Raw genomic sequence first — 14,367 nt, 5'->3', positions numbered from 1 at the left:
GGTGCTTCGTACCTTCAACAAAGCAGCTTGTCTGGAAGTTAATAACGTCTCTTATACAGAGCGAAGAATACGCAAAGCATGGGTAGTAGAGAGAAGGTAAGCTATGTGCACATTAATCTGTTAAGTTCTTGTGCATTCTTGTATTTTCTCGGGTCACTCTCTCACGTCAGTCAGAAAGACTGCGTTCTTCCTATAAAGTCGTTGAATCGTGTAGTGAACGAACTTTTTCCTATAGGAGTATAGTGACACGCGTAGTAGCGAATTACAATGGAGTCGCAAAATTCTCCGTGTGTTCTTTTGCGCGGTGATACAATAATGTAGTGACTTCTTCTGGTTCTTGTTCTTATACTTCTTCTTCTTCTTCTTCTTTTTCTTCTTCTTCTTCTTCTTCTTCTTCTTCTTCTCCTTCTTCTTCTCTTCCTCCTGATCCTCGTCCTCATTATTGTAGTCATTCTTTTTGTATTTAGACCTAAGTTTAAACCATCACCAACCCTTCTCGTGCAAGCAACCATCAACAGCTATTAGACTTGTTACTCGAAAACTCACTGTCACAAGTTATTAGAGAAGTCACTCGCCCTGCATCCTGTAACATCTTAGATCTTCTTGTAACCTCCAACCCAGCCCTCATTTCAGACGTTAATGTACATCCTGGCATCTCAGATCATGATATTATATCCTTCACCTTCTCTGGCAATCTGAAGACAGCACCCAAGCCAGCTAGGAAGATCCTTCAGTTTCACAAAGCTGATCACGAGGGTCTGTCAGAAGCCGTCTTCAACTTCTCAACTGATTTCCTTGCTTCATCACCGGAACTCAATTCTGTTGATGAAAATTGGACCAAGATTCTCAATTTTCTCAACAAATGCATCAAAGACTTTATCCCATCCAAGATGAGTAAAAGTAGACACCACCTGCCATGGATTACACCTGAGCTTAAACGGCACATGCAAAAGCGTGATCGACTGTTCAAGAAAGCTCGAAGAAACCCTACGACAGCTGCCTGGCAATCTTACAGACAGCATAGGAACAAAGTCGCCAAATTAGTACACCAAGCACACCATAATTATGTTAACAACGTGATTGGTGAAAGCCTCAGTGAAAACCCGAAAACCTTCTGGTCCTATGTCAAACTCTCTCGTACTGAGAACTTGGGAATCCCTTCTCTACACCAGAATGACAAGCTCTATGCTACTGACAAGGACAAAGCTGAATGCCTGAATGCTTACTTCCAGTCAGTCTTCATCAAAGAAGACACTTGCCCAGATCTTCACCAGGGCACCTCCCCCTACCATCTCATTGGTCATCTCCACATCCACCGGCCTGGTGTTGAGAAACAGCTCCGTGAACTTAATCCATCAAAAGCAAGCGGCCCAGATGAGCTACCTCCTCGATTACTACAACTCATAGCCCACGAGATTGCTCCACCCTTGGCCTTCTTATTCCAACAGAGTTTCAACACAGGGACTGTTCCTACACAGTGGAAGCATGCCCGAGTTACTCCTATCCACAAGTCTGGTGACAAATGCAATCCTGCAAATTACCGACCAATCTCTTTGACCTGTGTCTGTTCCAAGATTATGGAACATATCGTACTCAGCCATATCTCCAAACATCTTGCCTCCCACAATATCCTCATTGATATACAACATGGGTTTAGACAGAAACTTTCCACCACCACCCAACTCATATCAGCCATTCATGACTGGTCCAGTACTCTTCAGTCAAGGGGCCAAACAGATATCATCTTCCTGGATTTTCGTAAAGCATTCGACCGAGTTCCTCACCAACGGCTAAGCTTGAAACTCCAATACTACGGCATAACTGGCAATACTCTACACTGGATCAACTCCCTCCTTTCTGGTAGACAACAAGCAGTCACAGTAAGAGGATCTCAATCAACCTGGAGACCCGTGTCATCAGGAGTGCCCCAGGGCTCGGTGATCGGACCAGTTCTCTTCCTGCTCTATGTAAATGATATCAATGTACATGTCCAGTCCAAGATGCGGTTGTTTGCAGATGATAGTACTATCTACCGCGAAATCCACCATTTGGAAGATCACGAAATCCTGCAGCAAGACCTCCATGCTCTCGCCGAGTGGTCCAAACAGTGGCTAATGGATTTCAACATTCCCAAATGTGCTACTCTTACTATTACCAGAAAACGGAAACCTTCGCTCCGTGAATACAAGCTCCTTCAGGAGACCATACCCAGAGTCCAACAATACAAGTACCTGGGGGTCACGGTTTCAAAAGATCTTCGCTGGGCTACTCACTGCCAGGCCATTCGTCAAAAAGCAAACAAAACTCTCGGTCTCCTACGTCGTACATTATCCCCATGCTCCAAAGCTGTCAAAAACAGGGCATATCAAATGCTTGTTCGTCCGCAGCTAGAGTATGGATCAGAGGCATGGAATCCATACCACACCAATACAGTACAAGGCCTTGAAGGAGTCCAAAAAGCAGCTGCTCGCTTCGTTCACCATGATTACAGATGGGGTACTTCCTCTACATCCCTTGTATCCAAACTGGGATGGGAGACACTGCACATACGACGCCTCACAGCACAATGCACCATGTTCTACAAAGTCCACTACAACCTTGTCAACATATCACTTCCGCCCTCCATCTTTCCAGCCCCTTACATTGGCAGACATGACCACCAGCTCAAATACATGATACCAGATGCCTCAATTGACCCATACAAATATTCCTTCTATCCACGTACTGTATGGATCTGGAACCACCTACCAAGCAACGCTGTCACTGCACCTACTGTTGACACCTTCCAGAAGGCTGCCCTACCAATTATCAGAAGGTTGCAGCCTCCCGTAGGGTCCAAAATGCTGTAAGCCTGGCAGCCTGATTTTTATTTGCACGCACATGACATTTTATTGTAAATAGTTACATCTGTATAATAGCACTTCAAGCACCGTCGGCCAACGTCGTCATCGCACAGCCCATCCCAGTTTAGCTTCGACGAGCTGCTACAGGGATTATCATTTCAAGTATTCAAGTATCAAGTAAACTGTAGTCATAAAGATGAAACTATACACCACAACCCTGTTGCTGTACACAAGTGTTGGCACACAGGGATGCCGTGCGAAACCATGGGCTAGTGACAGTAGTGTAATTAGACGGTGACTTCCCTCTACCTGGCTCAGCAAGAAGCAATTAAATTTAACTTTTTTCATAGGCAAGCAAGAAGCATGTAAGATAAATTACTATTAGCCCGACCAGACACCGTGCGAACGACACTGGACTTGTGTACAGCGACAGGGCTGTGTACCGGTATAGTAGCCCTACTACATATCGACCACCCTTATTGAAACCGACCGCGTATAATTCGCGCACTGAACACTTAATACGCACTTCTCTGCGCGCAAAGCACATAAAAATGGATTGGCTTTGAATGTAGATTAGGATGGTGTGGGAAAACGCGATAATTCACTCTTCATTAATGGTTTTAATCAAGGACAAAATTTCGAATGAATATTTTCACCGAATCGTAATGACAGCACAATGTAATGTCTATGGAAGTTTCTAAAAGGCTTCTAAAAAGCTTCGTACAACACGGTGTTCAATACAACTCGGTTTACGTGCATTGTCAATGCAAAATCAGCGGTCGATCCTAAAAACGCGATTTACTGCGGGGAGCTGAAACGAGGCCACGCAAGTTCGTCGGCGATATTTTTGCACTGAAACTTCGAATCGAAAAGGGAACAACGGCATTTGATAGAGCTGGATTTTCTCAATCACGTAGGTCAAGTTTTTAACGTGAATTTCAGTGTTAAATATTCTTATCAAGCAAATAAACATTAGGCGGTCGATTAGTAGTAGGTCCAACCCTATATAGTCCTACCCCTAGTTAGAAATCTGCCTGCTTGTTAGGTAAATCATGTTTTCATTCATTTTCTTTCTTTATTAAATGGGATGATTGTTTGATTTACTTCCACCACAAGTGCGTACCTGGTAATTTACACTGGGCGACTGGTACAGTGTGTGTCAGTAAGTGAGCATCAAATGTTAAATCCTGCATTTGCAAATGTGAGTTGATTTTATATTCTCAACCACAGGAAGCCATTGTAATCTGCCTTGATGTAGGGCCGTCCATGAACCAGGCTGCCCCAGGACACTGCACCAGTCTGGAGACGGCTTGTGATGTCATTACAATGATCCTGCAACGCAAGGTGAGCCTTTCTTTTGACTTTTGTTTCTGTGTTGTTGTGTTGTGTTTTGTTTGAATGCTTCTGTAAATCATATGTTTTGGGTGATTTTGTCCATTTTCAGCATGTTAAGAGTGATATGTAGAGTCCACTAACTAGCTATTTTATCCATATTCTAAATTTCTATGCTTGAGTCCAAAATGTATTTAATGTGAAATCAATCTTTTGGAGAATGGTGATCTTTATTTGACATTTATATATAAATTCAAGATTTGCTTCATAAGCAGAGATTGAGCAAGGAAACAATGAGTGCCCATGACAGCCCACAAAACGCAGTGGCAAAAAAAAGTTGTAATGCACAGATATCACAGTGGATATCAATGAACTTTACTATTCTCAGTGAAAAATGACTGCTTGAGAAAAAAGAACATGAGCTGGACACAGCTCTTTGAAATTTCCTGTATGGGTGGAAACGAATACGACACGAGTTGAGATGGATTTATTTATTTAGTGTGACCAGTAAGGAAGCAATGAAAAACATCAAGCAATTACTGTTAAACCAGAAATATTCACGGCATGAACCTTATGCATATTGCCACTGACATCCATTGTGTTGTGTAGACAAAAAACTTTTGCTTGCATTTTGAAAATCATGGCTCCTTACGAAATTGGCGAAAGTTTCATGCACTTGAAAATTTCTGGTTTTACAGTACTGTGGCATTATACAGAATCTGCTCAACAGCAGGTAAATCTCTCCTCTGTTTTACCTCTACCAAGGGAGGAGGTAATGTTTTCATCGGCATTGGTTTGTTTGTTTGTTTGTTTGTCCATGTGCAAAATGACTCAAAAAGTTGTGCACGGATTGGGATGAGACTTGCAGGAAAGGTTGAGAATGACACAAAGAACAGATGATCAAATTTTGGTAGTGATCGGGAAATTTGTATGGATTTTCTGAAGGATTTTCAATGTTTTGGCTGGGAGGGTCAATGAACTTGGGAGTTCAAGCTGCACATTTTTGAGGTTTTCATACGCGCACTAAAGTGCATGCTTCAGTTTTTCTGCAGCTGGGAGAGGCGCGCCGCGCAGCTCAGGGTTTATGACGTAACAAAGGCGTCTATATTGGGAAATCGGGAGATTTTTTTCAGCATGCATACATATGGGTGGAAATCACTGATCTCTATGAAAGAGCAAGATCATCGGTGGAAAGTAACTGCTTGGCGGAGGTCTGTGCCCTCAGAGTGCTTTTCTATTTTTTTTTATTTGTTTGTTTCTGTTTCACTGAGTATGTTAGAATTATTCTTCATCCTGCATTTGTTGATATCTTGACAGGTCCTTTCAGAATCCAAAGATGAGATTGCCCTCCTCCTCTTCGGTACACCGGGCACCGCCAATCGCCTTAGCGATGAGGGTTATGAGAACATCACGGAGGAAAGGCCGTTCAAGATGGCGGACCTGGATTTCATCCAGCACATCCGTACCAACATCCACCCAAGCCCCGTCTCTGGCGACTGTATCCTTTTAATGTTGACCTTGAAAGTGTTATAATAGCAGTGATAATAATTATAATGATTATAATGATTATAATGATTATAATGATGATGATGATGATAATGTTGATAATAAAAAAAAATCATAGTGATACTGAGTTCTTGAAAATGCCTTACCATAAGATAAGCCGTGCTTATATTGAAAAAAAAAATTACCTACAAGAGTATAAACAAAAATTTCAGTGTTTATATAAAAGAAGAATACAGTTATCAATATTAATTATCCAAAAAATGATTTTTAATGCAGATTTGAATAAATTTATCAAAATCTGTTGTATATTAAGTGTTAAGGGGAAGACTGTTCTGTATAATGCTGCTGCTATTTTCCCCAAAGCCCTATACCCTTTATCTATATTGTGAAATTGTAAGTTTGTCATGCGTGGATGTACATCAGTGCTCCAGGTTTCTAATCATGGTGCATTTGAACATTTGACTTTCTCAATATGCAGCTTGTCACTGGATTGAGTTTTGAAGCACAGATGGGGCACTGTGGAAAAATAAAGTATGAGATTGAAAGGTGATCCTGAGTGATTTGTTAGGAGTAAAATAAATGTATTAAAGTAAATTGGATGACAAGTCATGCTCATCAATACAGCAGTGAGTTCATTAGTGAACTTACAGATAAGTTTGTTGTGTGCAAATTAGTATTCTATGTTACTAGCCCTAGGTGATGACACTTCAGTTGCACTGTACAGCAGAATAAGTTCATAATCAAATCAAGTCACTATGGAAAGTACTGTGTCATATACAAGTAGGTATTGCAGATATCATTAGCAATGGACATACATGTATGAATATATTGTTGTAGAAAGTTACCATGTCATTCCGTGGATTTGTTCCTGCTAAGATGATCCTTGACAACAAGTTTGCTCCCTGACGCACATCAGGCATTGATGCGCTGGTCGTTGCCATGGACATGATCCACACGGCCATCAGTGACAAGGGGGCAAAGTTCACGCAGAATCGCATCATCCTCTTCTCCGACCTAGGAGGAGAGTTCGCTGACGACAAGCTCGAGCAGGTCATCGGAGGGCTCAAGTCCATGAAGACTGAAGTCAATCACATGTGAGTCCTTTGGGTATGAAGACTAGGGATGCCACCTTTTTGGACAAAAGCCTGAATTTAGGTTGTGGTAGTATCAAATTTCAAGCGCATTCATTTACAAACTAGCTTCTTGCAGATGATTTTCAGGGGGCCGTTTCATAAAACTTGTCATCAGTGACAAGTTGTCATAGATGTGACAAGCTACTGAAATCCTTGCATCTGATTGGCTGAGAGCAAATTTGTCATAGAAATGTGGCGGTTGTCACTGATGACAGGTTTTATGAAACAGGCCCTGGGGTCTTCTCTTTCATTCTTAGTGGCCTCCCTGGAAGACATTGCATTGTGGTATAAAATGAGATGAGATGAGATGGGGTAACAATGAACCATGTCACAGGATGGCCATTCAAAGATGTAGTCTCTTCCTCAGAGTCTTCCTAAGGTTGTTTTTTTTTTTTTCTGTATCTTTGTATTAGAATTTTGTTTTGTCTTGTTTTTGGTTTTTTTTTTTTTTCAGGAGGCAGTGATTGCCTTCGGAACAGCATGTGTTGCACTTTGAAAATCAAATTGTAACTTTTATGCTTAGGAAATATCTTAGAGGAAATAGTACCAAGGTATTGACATTTCTATTTCCATCAAATGCTTTCAGATTTGAATGCCTCTGTTACTACTGATTTGGATATGTTCATCATACCAGTCATTATTTTCAGCTACAATGATGTACCTTCCTGGTGTGGATCCACCAAGACTTGTACATTCCCCTCTACTCCCAAACCAGCTGTGCATAACTATAATACTGCCATTGCTCAGAAAATCCATAATCCCTGGCCTGATCTCTGGAGTCACACTTCTCCCCTCTCCCTCCCCTCCAGAGGACTCCAGTTTGAAGAGGATGAAGATGAGAGTGAGGACCACGATAGACCCTCTACCAGCTCCAACAGCCGAGGGGGTGGTCAGCAGAAGGCAAAGACTCCCCAACAGAGGGCCGGAGAGCAGCTGATCAAACACATCCTCCAGCAGGTTGATGGGCAGAACTACACATTCCAGTAAGTTTAGGTTTTATCTCAGCATAATGAAGGTTCTCTGTCGAGGGTTGTCTAAGTTCCCCTTGGTGTGATGCCTACGTATCCCTCCTCTCTCTTCGCTTTGTCCCAAATTAACCAATCATAGTTAATACAAATTTCTTCTGCGTAAAATATGATTGACAGATTGCGTATGCCAACAGACGTCCTGTAAAGGTGCCCTATTTCATGCTTATTTTAGACCATGGTCTAAATTTGTACCACAGTCTAAGTTTAAGCCACCTTCATGAATTTGGGCCAAAATGTTTGGAATATCAACAGAATGATTAGATAAGCTTCAGTTTTAAGCACGCCTTCTGATTTTGCAAATACGCTCTGATGTAAAGTTTAACAATACATAATTTGATGCAGCAAGTGTATTATGTCTTTCTTTCTGTCCAGATTGTACTGTTTTACAATTTCAGAATTATGACCTCAGTTTTCTTGTATTGTTTCCATTCTCATGTTAAAATACAGTATATCTTGATAGATGTCTATGTAGCAAAGACACTCCATTATTTTGGTATTCGAAGGTAATGTCTAGACAAATATTTTTTTTAATGAATTTACTCCTTTCCACCTGCCACTTTGTTACCAGGGAAGTAATACCAGCTGTCACCATGTTTGAGAAGCGAGCTGTTCGCCCTACACCATGGAAGGTGAACCTTGAGATTGGATCAGAGCTGAAGATACCAGTGTCGGGATACCTCAAGGTACTTTTCTTCACTTTCTCCACTCTGTACAATGCACATTGTGTGTGTACAGGTCTGTAGCACAGCTTTTCCTTGTCATTTAGTCTGTGACAGAGTTTTTAGGACTTGTCCTTTAGAGTGATATATTTCTACGGGTTGATACCGTAATATCTATTTAAGTAGGAGGGGATGTGGGGAGGAGTGAAAAGTTAGCTGTTGACCAAAGATGAATTTTTAGTACACCTCCATTCATGCTTAGCGTTGTTTAGTTCCATAAGTCATATATTTTCTTTCAAAATACTGTACTTATGATATAGTAGTGTAGAAATATAGTATGTTGTTAATATGCTTATATATTTCTTCATATTTGCTTTCATCATGTATCAATATATTTATATATCATAATCATTTAATGTATGATATATCTGATGTCTCAATATAAAAGTTATATTGTTCCTTTAGCCATTTAACACCAAAGTGTATAGTCTAAGAATGAATCACTAGCAGAATGTCACAGGCGTTAATCAGTCATTGCCAATTGGGGAATCACATGTCGTCTTCTGTGCACCTGTAGGTGAAGGAGACCCCGATGCGAAGCTGGAAGTCCACCTACCAGAAGGGGCCAAACCGGGAGTACACGCCCAAGACCATCCGCTCCAAGCATCTCAACGATGACGAGGAGACGGAGGTGGAGAGCGAAGACATGGTGGAAGGTATGCCAGTAATGTCTGTTTCTTTTGCTTGCAGGTGAAGGTTAGGTGTTTTCTGTGTGGGGCCACTGTGGCATAATGTATAAGACTCATGACTACAGTCAGATGTTCTGAGTTTGAATCTCATCAGGTGCTTTCATCTTCTTCTGCATCTTGTATTCCTTCCTGTGTGTATGCCAGATATTGGCAGGTGAAATTCGCAAATAACTCTTTAGTATGGATTGGATGTATTCATATAATATTTAATATTTCAAAGAGCAAGGTTGGAGGGATTTAAGTTAGTTATTAAAGGGAAGATAAACCCCAAGAACAATGTGGATTGAGTGAAAGCAGCAACATTAGTAGAACACATCAGTGAAAGTTTGAAGAAAATCGGACAATCGATGCAAAAGTTATGAATTTTTAAAGTTTTGGTGTTGGAACCGCTGGATGAGGAGACTACTAGAGGTTATGACGTATGAGTGGACTACAATATCAAGAAAATATAAAGAAAATGCTACAAAAATCCATTTTTCATGAAAATTACAAATTCCATCAACTTGATATTGACATATGTTAAGGGTAGCAATACCATCCTCTGCTTTCTGAAAGCGGTTGGTCCACTGCTCTTTCATAATTCTAGAAAAGTGAATTTTTGTTGAATATCCTTTATGTTTTCTTTGTATTGTTGTCCACTCATACGTCATATCCTCTAGTAGTCTCCTCATCCAGCGGTTCCAACACCAAAACTTTAAAAATTCATAACTTTTGCATCGATTGTCCGATTTTTCTCAAACTTTCACTGATGTGTTCTGCTAATGTTGCTGCTTTCACTCAATCCACATTGCTCTTTGGGTTTATCTTCCCTTTAATGACAAGTTTAAGGATGAAATGACAAATGATATGTGAGAGAACATTCAAAGGGTAGAGTAGTTTCAGGTTGCTGTGGGTCCAATGCATCCAGACCATGAATGAGGGCTTGAGAGTGATTGTATCTGTGAAGTCCTTAGAACTTGTCACTGTTGTGATGCTGTTCCGAATGAGACATTTCCATTAGAGGTATGGCATGGGTTGTAAGGGCATGAGGCAAAGAGTATTGGCTTCAGTACCAGAGAGGAATTAGAAGGTTTTCAGCCCTGTCTTAATGATGGAGTCAGTTTAGTCAAGATGGGTCCTAGACTTCATTATCCTGAGATGTTCATAGGAGGTCTTCCGTTGAGTGGTTGAGCCACTCATTGTCCATTGCAGTTGATTGTCAGATCTTTTTCAGTTCATCACCAATATCGACGGGTTGATCTTGTTACGACACTTTGCAGGATAAAACTGTGTCACTGTCAGTATCTCCTGGAGTTCTCTGGGTGTAGAGTTCAGCAGCGCTACATCATCTGCCAGAAGGATAACTCTTGAGTATCTATTGAGGGAAGGAGCATCGGAGGTCTCTACTGCATAGTTCTTTGATGAGATCATCAATGAATGGAGTATATAGGGAGGGCGAGAGGACTCCACGTTGTCGTACTCCCTTGGTGATGTGGAAGGATGTTGAGATTCTCTCTTGCCAGTAGACTCTGCTTGCCATCCCATCGAACATATTTTGAATGATGTTGTGTTTTTCCTAGAAGTCTCTGATGCCACACTTTATCGAAAGCCTTTTCTGCATCAAGAAAGGCAATGAAAGTGGGTTTCCTGGAAACACTGTATAATTCCATGACAAGTTCAAGAGTGAGTGAAGTAAAAATTGGCAGGTAAATCCCTTATGAAACCCAAATTGAGGTTCATCAAGTATACCTGGAGATGAGAGCTGTTGTTCAGGGTGGGGTTTTATGCACTGCTCCAGGAGCTTGTCCAAGACGGAAGTGAGTGTGATCCCACGGTAGTTTTTTGAGTCTGTTAAATCCTTGCCTTTACCTTTGTGAAATGGCAGGATAATGCCTTCCTTTAGGGACTGTGGGCAACACCCATGCTTGATGTTTGGCATTCAGCACTAGTAGAAGCATCCCAAGATTTTTGAGATGCTAAGGGCTGGTGTTATCTGGGTTACTTTCCTTGCTGGTATTTAGTCCGTTTATTGCTTTTCATACCTTTTCAAGAGTTAAATTTGAAAAGCCATTGGCTCTTTTCTTTCGAAAGACCAATAAGTGTACAAGCCATCCTCCAACCCTCTGTCTCGTTGCTCGCTTCCCCCATCGCCAGGCCATCGCTACGGCAACGACATCATCCCCATCTCCGAGGAGGACAAGAAGAACATGGACTACCAGAAGCCCGGCAAGGTCATGCAGGTCTTGGGGTTCACCAAGGACACCAACGTAAGTCAAACTTCATTGTGGTCATTGCTCTCCTGGAAGCACCTGGCACTATATGGGTGACACTTCATTCAAGTTTTTTGCATTAGCGAAGGTCTTCAAATATATAACATATAAATGCATCCAAATTACCAAAAGATTGTAAATGTAGTGGATGCCTAGTGGTAGACTACACCAGTATCTGAAGTGTTTCAGGTCTTGCTCTTTAGGACTTCCGTATGGAGCAAACAAATATTATAAAGCCTCTCTCTGTTTTGTTCTCATAATTATTCTGTTCATATGAATGCATTTCTTTTTTCGTGATATGGTTATCAGCCTCTATCTGTAGCCAATACACAAATCAATAAAAGTTCATCAGTGCAGGCAAAGTGTCGGTAAGAATTGTCTGAACCATTCAAGGCAGCATATTGCTACTCAACTCTTTCCAATAATTCATGAAAGATTGTCTTTAGTGTTAGCCCAACTTGATACTGTATACGCTATATATTTCGTGGGGGTTTTATTTTCGCGAGTCGGGAGCTATTCGCAAAATTAACAACACGCGAAAATATTACCTTCTAAAATGAATCCCTTGCCTTGATGATACGAACATTTCAGTACCTAGTGTACCATGTCACGGCTTACCGAACAGACCATACTGGCTAAGCTTGTTTACGTACATATAGCACGTCCACGTCTACTTACGAATACTGTAGAGAGCCAAATCCATTGCGCCACAACGTTACAAACGCGCAGCGTGTCACCCTTGATTTGATACATGTACTAGTACTAGCTCTTGTGTTTGCATGCCGCTACGTCTTTACAACTTTAGGGGCTGGGGCTTCGTATGCTCCAGCAGCTGGTTGCCGCTGAATTTACTCGTACCCCTCGTACCACTCGTCAGAAATCTAGCGCGATGGACTCAACCACTTCAAAAATCATAAATGTTGAATTCTAACTTACTAGTTTGCAGAGTTTGGTAAGTTTTTTTCATGCAGTGTATAACTAGTATCATTCTTATTTGCTAGTGGCCTAGTAACAAGTTGAAAATTCACACTTTCTTTGCCACTTCATATTTTCTCTGGTCCCCCAATCGCGAATTTAACCACTCGCGAAAATGTGTGACAGCGGCAATTCGCAAAAATTTATGTACGCGAAAATTATAGCGTATACAGTACTCTAATTACAAGATTTTCCATGTATGTAATGTCCCTCCTGTGTGACCAAGTTCTATTTTGGGAAATTGTTCAGCAAGGGAATACTTTGCCAGGGTCTGCAGGGCCATGACCTGGGTTGCTTCCCTATCAGACATTTAGCACAATCGCAGCTTGGATTAGTTGCAGTTAGCATGGCAGCAGTTTTGAAACAACCAACTGACTGTGAGCTATGTGATTGTTCCCATAGTCACTGCAATCTTAACAATGAACAAGAAATCACATGGCCTCTGGCTGACATGTTTCTACCAACTCCTTCAACGAGGGTGTTCTAGATTCAGTGTCTCAAGTACTGATATCTGAGAACAACCTTGTGAAGCTCCTCCCCTTCTCATATCTGTTACCATGGATACCCAGATCAAGAAGCACCACCAGATGGGTTCCAGCGTGTACATCTTCGTGCCCCAGCCTGACGACCAGGCGGCGGCAATGGCCTTCTCTGCCTTGACCAATGCCCTCTATGAGACAAACTCTGTGGCCATCATCAGAAGGGCGTATTCGGCCAGCAGCAACCCTCGCATCGGATTCCTGGTCCCGCACATCAAGGCCAAGTATGAGGTCAGTTAGCGGTCAGCCCTCATCACAAACAACATCAACAACAATCAAGATTTTTGTACACTGTAAGAGCTGTTATTTTTGCAAGGGCTTAATTTTTTTCTGCAATTTCACGAATCATGATCAGGACACAAGTTGAACAACACACAAAACTATCACCAGGTACAGTAATTGGTGGAGTGAAGGAGAGTATCAGTGTCAAAGCACAGAAATGTCTCTCAATAATGTTTGTGACCTCCTCGTTCACAAAAAATATCTGACTGTACATGAAAATTCCAGCTTTTACAGTATATCTCAGAATTTCCCTGTCCTCATTTCTGTTACAAAGTTCTACATGGATTTTTTCTTGCATCCTAAACTCTCTTCTTGTTGGTTGATGTGAAGGGAAAAGAATCACATATTTCGTGAGTGTAATGATTTACTAATTGGGATTTGTCAAACAATTTTGTGATGGGATCAGGTGTTCTATTTGCTGTTGAGAACCATAATGACGGAACAAAAAATATGTGTTCTCCCTCTTTGGAGAAAAGCATAATGATTTCCCAACGTGGAGACAGTATTAGGCCCATTACAGGATGCCTAATGCAAATGGTTACTTTCATGAATATTGGTTGACCCGAGCACTTCGCGAAGATTAAAATGCTGCAAAATGTACCGTGAATACAGGACATGTCTGTATGATTAACCCATTGAGGATGGACTGATTTTGCTGCAACACGCATTTCCCAGAGACACTTGCCCGAGTATACTCGGGACTCATCCTCAACGGGTTAATTACCCTTATATCTTTGTCTGTTTCCCTTCGTAGGCCTTATTTTACATTGAGCTGCCCTTTGCCGAGGATCTACGAATGTACACATTTGCCTCACTCGATAGCAACAAGAAGTGCAAACCAACTGGTAAGTTCAGTTCTCTTCTCCCAATAAAATGGAAGAAAGAGAATGAACAATCAACAAATTTTTCCTGTACTCACCCATTCAGCAGTGTATGTATGCTGATGCAAGTGTAAGTGTGCATTTGTGCGTATGTGTGTATGTTTGTATGTGTGCTGATATACATACTTATGTATAATGCATTATCACAAAAGCCATACAATGTTCAGAATGTGATAGTATCCCCCGAACAG

At 41.4% G+C, this 14,367-nt stretch overlaps 1 protein-coding gene across 1 annotated transcript in view; it reads left to right on the top strand.

Moving 5' to 3' along the window:
- Positions 1 to 14,367, top strand: part of LOC140239817 (X-ray repair cross-complementing protein 5-like) — a 28,333-nt gene continuing 13,966 nt past the window's right edge. Inside the window, exons 1-10 of the mRNA XM_072319637.1 lie at positions 1 to 96; positions 4,074 to 4,187; positions 5,493 to 5,673; positions 6,598 to 6,775; positions 7,624 to 7,797; positions 8,411 to 8,525; positions 9,079 to 9,217; positions 11,384 to 11,496; positions 13,044 to 13,244; positions 14,050 to 14,140. Of these exons, the coding sequence (XP_072175738.1) occupies positions 79 to 96; positions 4,074 to 4,187; positions 5,493 to 5,673; positions 6,598 to 6,775; positions 7,624 to 7,797; positions 8,411 to 8,525; positions 9,079 to 9,217; positions 11,384 to 11,496; positions 13,044 to 13,244; positions 14,050 to 14,140 (1,324 nt within the window). The 5' untranslated portion in view covers positions 1 to 78. The remainder of the gene's footprint in view (positions 97 to 4,073; positions 4,188 to 5,492; positions 5,674 to 6,597; positions 6,776 to 7,623; positions 7,798 to 8,410; positions 8,526 to 9,078; positions 9,218 to 11,383; positions 11,497 to 13,043; positions 13,245 to 14,049; positions 14,141 to 14,367) is intronic.

Source organism: Diadema setosum, chromosome 16 (assembly GCF_964275005.1).
Source record: "Diadema setosum chromosome 16, eeDiaSeto1, whole genome shotgun sequence".
In the NCBI taxonomy this organism is placed as follows: domain Eukaryota; kingdom Metazoa; phylum Echinodermata; class Echinoidea; order Diadematoida; family Diadematidae; genus Diadema; species Diadema setosum.
This window is presented reverse-complemented; position numbering and strand designations above follow the sequence as displayed.